Source organism: Haliotis rufescens, unplaced genomic scaffold (genome assembly GCF_023055435.1).
Source record: "Haliotis rufescens isolate VD_foot unplaced genomic scaffold, xgHalRufe1.0.p SCAF_20, whole genome shotgun sequence".
Taxonomy (NCBI): Eukaryota; Metazoa; Mollusca; class Gastropoda; order Lepetellida; family Haliotidae; genus Haliotis; species Haliotis rufescens.
This window is the reverse complement of record NW_025963891.1, coordinates 7435279-7446598: the sequence shown is the minus strand read 5'-3', so window position 1 is coordinate 7446598 and position 11320 is coordinate 7435279. Positions and strand designations below refer to the sequence as shown.

Sequence of the window (11320 nt, the reverse complement as noted above, 5' to 3'; positions counted from 1 at the left end):
CTGATATTGCTGGAATATTGCTAAAAGCGGCGTAAAACCATACTCACTCACTCACTCACTCAACTTGTCTTGCAATGAGATCACGTTACATGCCTGGGACTCTTGAACAACCACTAATTCTGCATCCTTTGAACAGGCAACGAGCACAACAAGGAGTGAGTGAGTGAGTGAGTTGTGTTTAACGCCGCTTTGAACAGCATCCCAGTCATATCGTGGCTTGTCAGCTTAATGTGGGAGGAAAGCCTGAAGTGATGCAGGTCTCAGACGTTTACCACTTCGGTGAAACCCACGAGCACGGGTGTGGTGCTGACACACCTGGAAACATAATCGGGGCGAACCGGGATTTGAACCCACAACCATAGTTTTCTGGCGTGCCTAAGGGACGCAACTCTGCACAGCGAATTGCGGTGCCTTAGACGACTGGGTCACCCTTGCCCCCAAGCACAACAAGTAGGCTGACAAAAGACCGCATAGCTGAGTCACACTTCAGTGACCAAGGGTAGGCTCGCAATGTACAGCACCATAAATCTACTCCATATGGCAAGGACACAATAACTCGCAATCAAATAAAAACAACACAATCCCTTTCATACCCATAAGAAATCTCTGTCAATTCCACGATTCCGAAAGTATCTTGAGCATGTGTTTATAAATCACTATCAAATAGTGATGATACCAGTTGTTCGCGAAAAGGTAAGCGTATCCTGCCCCACCAGTTGCATCCAACACTGCAAAGGCAGTCAATTGTTCCCCTGAAATAAAAACCATTGGAACATGTGGTGCAAGTGATAATAGGGAATTACATCGGACATCATTTTTGTCACGGATGCTTCAAATTTGGAAATGTCCTTCACATGTACATGTCTACCATAAACCTTTTCGAAGCTTTACTAGGTCCTTGAATGTTGTAACTTTGATCAGACACATTTTGAGCATGAGTTGTATGACGCTCTAAGAAGTCTTGGTAGAAAGAGCATGCTCAGTTGTACCTCAAACGTTGTGAAATGTAAACACTAAAGTCTAGAGCTGCCGGAATATTGCTTGACAAAGGAAATGTTGGCCATTGGAAGGTTGCAGTCATCACCCTTGTCATACAACCAAGAGCAGGCCGAGTTAGTCGCCTCCTACGACAGGCAGCAGTGTCCTAAGACACATTGTACATTGTAAATCATGTCTTATTCTGCCAGTATTAGATACATATTTTATGTTCAAACGTTAATATTGGTCAGCAAATCGTGAAGCTTGGGGCACATGATCGATGAGTGGTGGAGCAGTGGCGTGCACAGATGGTTCCTGGTCCGAGGACGTATTACTGTGGTGATAGGGCACGGCGTATTGAGGTGTCTGGTCTGGGCGAGACACCAACACACTGGTCTGAGACCCAGCAGGTCTTAAATAGGTGAAGGGCGCTACCACGCTGTTCTCGTCCATTGCAGTACACTGGTGTACTGCCGAAAAATTATCGGTTGAGTTATTTCTTCTTCTTCTCGTTCTTCTTGTTCTTCGACACTGCTTGTCATTCCGGAGTCCCGCCAACATAAACATCCCTCCATAGATAGCCATGGCACTTCCAGCACAGCCTACACCCACGCCCCAGTACAGAAACTTGATTTCTTGACAGAAGATGTATACAATACATGCTGCTGCTCCGAATAATCCTGAAATGATAATAATAATAATAATAATAATAATAATAATAATAATAATAATGTGCATACTTATAACGCGCCAAATCTACACAATAATGCATGCTCAAAAAGCTATATTATTACCCCCGTCAACAGATCGATTTTCATTCTCAGCTCGCTGTAGAGTATGCATCCTATGCTACCCGTGAGACGCTAGAAGGTTTATCATAGTATCACATTATCATCTCATCCTACCGGGTACCCATCCACTGCCATTCCCGATTCAGAGCCCCTTTCCTAAGGAGACAACATATATGCTACATGTGGTTTGGTGTTGGGAAGGACCGAAGCTCTAGAAACTCCCAGGAGTCAAGTTGCGGAACGCGTTCACTCATCCAACATAAACATAGTTTGCAAACAATCTAACGGAACACCTGGACGATCAAACGTGAATGAGTGAGTGAATGTTGTTTTACAACGCATTCAGTATTATCCCAACTAAATGACGACGTTTTGTACATAAACGCACGACGATCCGGGTAAGAATTGGTCTTCAGCAATCCATGCTTGAGGCGACTAACGGGATCGATGCATGTCATCGTATCCTGGTTTCGCAGAATCATGCTCATGATATCAATTACTGGATTGTCTGGTCAAAGCGCGATTATTTACAGACCGCCGTCATATAGCTCGAAATATTGCTGAGTGTGGCGTTAAACAAAAAATAAGAAGTTTTCATTGGTCCACTCTGACGAGAATCATGGAATGCAGGATGATATGTCCCAAGCCGAAGGGATATGATAACAACCAACTGTATGTCACCGAACCTGACCATCAATCCATTTAGCCGCCTCGTGCGAAAAGCATAGGTTGCTGTGCAATGACACGCGTAGTGGCGTGATGACATCCTCAGTCTGATCGTTACTGCAAACATCCGATCTCTACTGGGCAACTCTCACAATAAACATGAGATTGTGGGCACGTGTTCTACTCCAGAGTTCTATGACGTGTATTATGGTCAGTAGATAGACACGGACGCTGCAGTCGAACCTACAGGGTAAACGTCCTGCGTTAGGTCTGATCTTTCCCTCCATTTGGATCGGAACCCCGAGCCGATCAACTTGTCTGTAAGACGGTCCGAGAACATACACACATTAATCCACAGTATTTCACAAAATATAATTCAGTGCGGATCCCGGGGCCAAGGTTCCCAGTGCCCCATGCTTGCCAGACGACGTCTTACAATGGCCATTAAAGCATATTCAGACGCTATCTTTTGCAAGTAAATGGTCAGTTTGAGGTAAACTCAAGTTGAATACCATTGTTTTGCACAGACCAACGGGCAAAAAATTAGTATTAGACAATGTAGACGAACAATAAAACGAAACTTAAACTAAATTTTGCAACGCTTACCTGAAATGAGTGGAAATACTGACACAAGTTCAGTTTCATTCTTTAGGAATCTGGAGTAGCCGGTGAAGTTATATAATGGTATAAGAACCAGTGATATGACAGCCAAAAGGAGAGCCGCGCTGGCCAGAGATCGTGCCGAGTGAAACAAGACTGAAAGAATCAAGACTTGCATTTCATACATTTCACAGTAAAAGAAACAATGGCTTCCTTATTACAGTTTGCACAACTATAAGATGTTATATTTTCACAGAAATATAATTTGTAATGTTTTCGCGAACACCTGGTGTCTTCACTGATTTTCAGTGATCCATTCATATAATTTTCTACCGCTATTGTGTCACACCCAATGGAATCTGTTTCTGCGGACAATCGAGACTGGATATTCTCTGGCTTTGACGCTTTATATTTATTTACATTCAGCGAAAGAGGACATTCGCAGAAAATCTTTACATTGCGACTTATGGCAGTTGAACATTTGGAGATGAAATATTATTTTTAAGATTTTTTTCCAGAAAATAGTGAATAGTGTAATTTGTATTTACACGTGAATATATTTTTGGCAACTAATAATTATAAGATCTAGAGACTAGCTATTTATTTTGTATATCTGCATACTTTAGCCTGCAAATCCATAATACAGCAAATATTAATATATTTGCACGTTACTCCAGCAACCAAATACAGTAAACCACGGTTATAACGAACACGCTTATAACGAACTGACGGATATAACGAACTTACTTTTTTGGTCCCGACTATTTGCTGTAGTTATGCTGTGTATATGCTTATAACGAACTACGGTTATAACGAACTAAAATTAGTAGTCCCTTTGAGTTCGTTATAACCGTAGTTTACTGTAGTGTCTTCCCTTTCCTTCTTATGTAGTTACATGCTGAATGTCTGACTCCGGACATCCAAGACAGTGACGGCACAAATACTGTCGACATACGTTGTAATTGATGAAATCACTCTTTTAAGGATCAATAAGGAGTATTGCGTACTTCATATTCAGCGACCTCGTTGGATTCATCACCCCCTATGGGCCCTATACGCTATGATATCCCACAACTTCCTAGCGGTAGTACGTGCTAGGATTAGGCAGTACACTATGTGGCTGTAACATATTTATGACAAGACTTCGATGTGTGACAGGCAATTTTCTGTTGTGTTGTATTGATTCTGTAGGTCACGCTGACCTCCATGGCAGTCCGTGTGTCTTGTAATCACGATGGTGGATCAAGCAAGAGCCCCCGCTAACCTTCTAACGTTGAATGAACATAAAACTTGCTATTATGCCTGTGCATACATGTGTCCGATGTTTTTTGTCATATTCTAAGTGACATTAGGTTAGGTAACGATGACAATATCACGGCACATGTGGTCTTGGCTCGCCGACTGGGTATTTGGCACACTCATCGATCTGCACCGTCAAGGTAAACAATTATTCAGTTACACAATCCACCTGATCTTCGTTTGAGAGAATTGTACGTCAAGCATCGTGTCTTGGCCATAGACTCGCGGGGAAGAATACTAGTATATTTACACAATTATTTAAATATAGAACATCAACGCCGGAGAAGGATTAGTCTTGATTATCTGCTGAAACAGATTCCATTGGGTGTGAAAGGAAACATAGTGGTAACATTCTATGAAAGGATGACTGGAAATCAGTGATGACACCATGTATTCCCGAAAAGGGTAAGCGTGTCCTGCCCTAAGTACGCTTTCCAACGTAAACAAACATGCACTATTTCATGTACAACAGTACAGCAACGTGTGTGGTTAAGCACTCCTCTGATGATACACCTGATGATACACCTCATGGTACACTATGGTACGTAGAACAGTAATACCACTTGCACGGATATGGTCCTGATGTAGCTATCCTGTAACCGTAGGTAATTTTTTAATGTAAGGTGAGGTGAGGTGAAATGGGGTTTAACGTCGCGTCCAAGATTTTTGCACGTATAAAGCGATGTGCATGCACGTGTGTGTCTCTGCTTGTACTAGGCCGGACTGATGCCGATTTATAGTGCTAGCCCACTGAGATACCATGCCGCAGTTTAACATGAATACGCCACTCAGACACAGTATACTGACTCCCAGCCGCCCAGTCCTTGTTTTAGCCCCTTAATGCCGAGCGCCAGGCAGGGTAACAACAAGTACCATCTTTTAAAGTCTTTTGGTATGACGCGACCGGGGATCGAACCCCGAACAATCTGCTCTCCGGGCGGACGCTCTACCACTAGACAACGGAGGTGGTCCCGCTTTAATGTAATTTTATGTTTTGTGATGGTGGAAGGTGGTCTGGGATTTCTTTTGGTTGGTACCTCAGTGACTCAGTGTTTTCAAATACAAATCCTGTGGTGGGTAAAGCATCTAACCAACAAATACTAAATACAACAAATATTAATATATTTGCACCTTACTCCAGCAACCAACATATTTTCTTTCCGAGCTACATTCTATTCCTTTTACTTCGGACGCCCAAAAGGTGTCTGCAAAGAAGCTTTCGGCATAAGTTGTAATTGATGTAAATTGATTAAATAAAGCATGGTAATTATAGTTGTTTTCAAATCTACAGATGGAATGTAGAATGATACATTAGGTGATTGAAATAACTGACGGGGTTTTAACTGAAGAATGATTCATTTCATCAATATAATAATAACATATATATTTGAAACACTTCAACACAATCCTACACTCTCCCTATAATCGCAAAAGATAAAATTTATTTTCAAATAACTAAGAATTCGGAAATGTATGTATCCAGTATGCATATACATGCACCTACATGAACATGAGACACGCCACGAGTCATCTGGACAATCAAGCTGTTATGTTTGTAATAAACTCATAAATTAACTCCCTTTACCATATCAGTTGTTATCATTCTGTAAATTGATGTTCATGCGGTTACATATAACCAAATTATCTCCCTTACCTAACAATTGCTACCTGAAATGGGCCGAGCAAAATGAAATAACCGATGACCTCATCAAGACTGATCACTGAGACATCAGTAAGTAATATCTACATAATTTGAAATATATTATTTCATTTAACTCGATTTAATCCTATTTTTTAATGGCCTAAACGTATTTTAACGTTTTGGTGAGTACTTCATACTCTGAGAGTTACAAAATATTGCATTGTACATACATCATGCAATGTTAGAAGAAACACGCATGTCTTCTCAGTTTGCCATGAATAAACAATTTGATTGAAAAAATCTACGGTGGTGTTGTCAAAATAAACAACTGCATCAATACAAATGTTTGACTCCATGAGAGCACGTACACAAACCATGTTGTGTACATGTGTAGGTGTGATTCTCTTCACCCTGTACTCACCCGTCTGTTGTGTAACGTTAAACGGTCGGCAGCTGGACCACCCTTCACACGAGTGAAGCCATAGGCCACCATTCACATACTCCCCTTGATCGTACTCTACAGTGTCTATATCGCCAGCAGGTACAAAAACGTGGCTCCAGGTGGGGAGACTGAATGCGAGGATGTATCCGAGAAATCCAAGGCTGGTGCAGACAACACCTAGGCGGTATGTGCGACACTTTTCCCCCCAGTGAGGCATCACTGAAACTAGCCCAATCTACATGGGAAATGGTCTATATATTCAGCTTCTTGAAATACGATCGTAAGTGTACAGGATCGACAACAGCTGGTGTGTCTGTTTGCATGGATGTATTATATATGTATTGATATTTCTCTCCATACTGTAATAACACTAGCATGGTTGTTCCTGAGTGAGTTCAATTCACCGGCTGAGTTAACACCCTAACATCAATGCATTCATGTGACAAAATTATTCTTCTTTACTAGTTTCATAAATACATTTGATACGTATTCATCGCCAACTGCACATGTGTTGATAACGTCAGTGGTATTTCATTGCTATTCATGTTCACATAAATGCAATAACGTTTGAAATAGTCTGATTGATTCATATGTTGTGAATAATGAATTCCGCTATTAAAATGACCATTGACACAATATTTACCCTAATATAGACTCCGCCTTACAGCTGTGTCCTTATTGAACTACGTTAAATGAGTCTATGTGTGAGAAATGGGGTTTAACGTCGCGCCCAAGATTATTGCATTTATACAATGTGTGTGTGTGTGTGTGTGTGTGTGTGTGTGTGTGGGTGTGTGTGTGTGTGTGTGGGTGTGTGTGTGTGTGGGTGTGGGTGTGGGTGTGTGTGTGTGGGTGTGGGTGTGGGTGTGTGTGTGTGGGTGTGGGTGTGGGTGTGTGTGTGTGGGTGTGTGTGTGTGTGGCTGTGTGTGTGTGTGGCTGTGTAGCTGTGAATACGAGTCCGGACTAATGCCGAGGTTATAGTGATAGCCCCCTGTGATACCATGCCGACGTTTAACATGAATACCCCAGTCAGACATGGCAGACAGACCCTGAGCCAGTTCTTGTTTTAGCTCCTTATTGCCGAGCGCCAGACAGGGTAACAACAAGTCCCATATTGGTATGACGCGGCCGGGGATCGAACCCCCGGGGGGGGGGGGGGGGGGGGGGGGCGGAGGCTCTACCGCTAGGCCATGGAGGCGTTCCTGCTGCCTTACAGCTGTGTCCATATTGAACTACGGTACAATCCGTTACGTGAGTCAATGGTTGACTATCCCCGCTGTGACGTTATCGGTTACATGTATCACTTTAAAACTGCGCCCAACTGTGTGGCGAATTTATTTCTTAACGTTCCTCTTTACTTACATGCAGAAAATCTAAATACTCGTAGACGTAATTGAAAATTAACATACCGTTTTTATTAGTTTCAACAATATCAGTAATGGAACTCTCGTGTCACCGGATTTTCTGGTTCATCAATCACTTGATTGTCTGGTTTGTTTACAGGCTGACGTCGCAAAACTACTGCTGTGCTGCGTCATGCAATAAAAGGGGCGGTCGGGTAGCCTAGTGGTTAAAGCGTTCGCTCATCACGCCGAAGACACGGGTTCGATTCCCGACATGGGTACAATGTGTGAAGCCCATTTCTGGTGTCCCCCGCCGTGATATTGCTGGAATATTGCTAAAAGCGGCGTAAAATCATACTCATACTCACTCATGCAATAAAGACTTACTTTTTATGCAAATTGTATGAATGGCGGGTGCTACCGGTAGAGCAGGGAATGCTTACCCTTTTCGCGAACACCTGGCGTCATCACTAACTTTCAGTGGTCTATTCGTATTTCCACAGCTATTTGCCCTTTACGCCAAGTGGAATCTGTTTCGGCAGAAAATATTGGCTGGGTATTCTCTAGCATTGACAATTTATATTCAGAAGCGGGGAGCCCTTTGGGATTCCGGGATAGACTTACTCATGAACAGGCTGACCGAATTGATCGAGGCAACCGAATTGATCGGGGAGTCAGGCTCGGTAACTTGTATGCATCTTGTCATACCCCGTTGATCATGACATCAGGGGGTCTATATATCTATGTATTGTCTCCCTGATAATATCAATCACCGGTTTCTATGGACCAGGCCTGATTTACAGGCCGCCGTCATACAGCTGGAATATTCTGAAACACTTGCAGGGATACGGATTTTACTTGCTAAATGATCTAAAATATTACGAGACCGAAAATTATTTGGACTCCGCAATTTACAAAGAAGTATTTTCGATGAACTAGTTTTGGGTGACCCATCAGATGCATAGATGCATAACGATAACTGAAAAGGAGATAAGGTCAATTGTGTTGTGCCAAGATGGTGTGTCACATCAATCACTATGACGTCACAGTAGGAGTGTGTGGCTGTACTGATGCGAAGAAGGCGTCATATTATTTGGTGTGGCTGTAGAACTGGTAGATGTAAGTAAATAGACACCTGGTGGCTGGTCATTTCACAACATCGTCGAGAACGGATGTAGAAAAAGGAACTGATGGCGTTGTAGATTAACGAGTAGAGAGGATGGGGATCATTACCAGTGACTATGGTACACCAGAATAACGTTGACGCATAGCATCAAAGTTCCCCGCCATATGCGATGCACCAGAAATGCATACTCATGATGTTCCTGAAGTGAGGAATTAAAATGTCATTGAACGGGAGAAAGTGTAGCGTGAATATACTACACGGAACATGGCATGGTAAAAGTGAATTGAACGAAGCTGCATAATTATATTTACCACAAATGAGACATGGGGGGTAAGTAAAATAATAATATTTATTACGAGTCTTTCTGAATACAGTTGCTCCATTTGCATGGGGTAGCTGTATATCAAAAAAGTAAATCGTATGACATGGCAGCACTTTCTTGCACACAAAAAAGCATAAAAACTGCCAATAATAATGATAGATGCATATATATTCAAATTAAATGTATCACATTGTTTTTGCACTTGGCAAAATGAGGCATATGGATATGATCATGTAAATGCAGGTAATTATTAAGGCTCCAGCACTTATCACTTCGGGGCGAAGAAGAATAAACGTTGTTCATCATCAGCAATGGCTGCGACATAACTCCATGTTTGTCTCAAGGAATATCTTCCAATAAACGAGGTTAGTTTTTTTCATATTTAGCAGACTTTCGTAGAGGACTTCTGACAAAGCAACAAAAAACACCAGATAAATTCAAACGCCCTTGTATTTCAAATGCACGTCAGGTGATATAGATATGTAAGTAAATATAAAACATAGAACGTCTTAAGACATATCAACTATAGCGTCTCAAAGGAACATCAAACGACTGTCATTCAGAAATGCTACTTTCATCCTAAGGATGCTAGGAATCTAAGGTTCTAAACTCAGTACTTGTCTGAAAATGCTAACACTCAACCTATGTTGTGAACAGACCATTGCAGAGAACAGTTCTGATGGCACACGTTGGGTTTCATTCCATCCGCTCGACGCACACATTAAAAAATCGCTTTCAGTGTGAAGTGTATGCATATTGTGTCCTATTTATCCATAACATCAGCTCCTGACGTACAAAACGTATATGTACGTATGACGTACATGACGTCATGAAAAGACCTACCTGTACAAGTGTCACTTTAATGGATTCTGTGAAAACCTAAGTTTCACATCGACTTCCAAACCAGGATTTTGAAAGGTTTCTGCGATACGTATTACTACAGCGGTAACTCCGACGTTCAGAAAGAGGTAAGGTTCTTTTGAACTTAAAGTGACGACATAAACAATGATTGATACATATGGTATTATTGTAACAAAACAAATGAAGCAATATAGTTGCTTCAAGTTTCAATGCATTCTGAAAACAATTATCAAAGTAGAAATGTACAAATATTACAAATGAATGCATTTACACGTACTTATAATGTGTTTATATGCTAACAGATTATTACGAATGCTTGCGTTGTATGTGCATATCAACAAGTTTATGTTCCATCTAATATACTACTGAGTATGCCTGTGTAAAAGTAAGTAAAACAATGCTTGCGTTGTATGTGCATATCAACAAGTTTCTGTACCATCTAGTATACTATTGAGTATGCCTGTGTAAAAGTAAGTAAAACAATGCTTGCGTTGTATGTGCATATCAACAAGTTTCTGTACCATCTAGTATACTATTGAGTATGCCTGTGTAAAAGTAAGTAAAACAATGCTTGCGTTGTATGTGTATATCAACAAGTTTCTGTGCCATCTAGTATACTATTGAGTATGCCTGTGTAAAAGTAAGTAAAACAATGCTTGCGCTGTATATGCATATCTACAAGTTTCTGTGCCACCTAGACCCATCCACAACTGGTCAGACTATTTTCAGATACATATTCAGCATATGGAAGACTACAATGAATGCAACATGGTCTATATATCAATCATTTGTTTTAATCATGTTTTTCGCCACACTCCTGTGTATTTATGCATACTGTCTAAACACGTCGTAACTGCCCGAGACGCCTAGATACATGCATATGTCAAGCTTGATTACACAGAATAGACAATCTTGAAAACAAATACTCCCGTCTTTATCGACATCTTTATATGTAACGTTAAACACGTGTTCTTGTTTAATACATTGTAGCATCTTTCTGGTTCTATCATTGCAAAATGATATGATTTCACCGATAATTACACATATATTCATAAATATGTACAATAAAATTTAGTCCAAAATCAACAAGGGAGACAATAATAGTTAGCAAGAGAATGTAAACGGCTGACATACCTATCAAAACTATGCATATTTCTACTTAAGTAAATAGACCCGTGAAGATCCGGAGTAGAATAGGTCTTCTGCTACTCATGCTTACCATAAAAGGCGACTATGCTTGTCGTAAAAGG

At 41.1% G+C, this 11320-nt stretch overlaps 1 protein-coding gene across 1 annotated transcript; it reads right to left on the bottom strand.

Annotated features, from left to right (window-relative positions):
* Window positions 1–942: 942 nt before the first annotated feature.
* On the bottom strand, window positions 943–6698 carry LOC124133632. The gene is made up of 3 exons (XM_046498091.2): window positions 6398–6698; window positions 3042–3191; window positions 943–1658 (listed from the first exon to the last, which is right to left on the bottom strand). The coding sequence occupies exons 1-3, from the start codon at window positions 6633–6635 to the stop codon at window positions 1216–1218; spliced, it is 831 nt and encodes a 276-aa protein (XP_046354047.2). The 5' UTR covers window positions 6636–6698; the 3' UTR covers window positions 943–1215.
* Between the last annotated feature and the right edge of the window lie 4622 nt (window positions 6699–11320).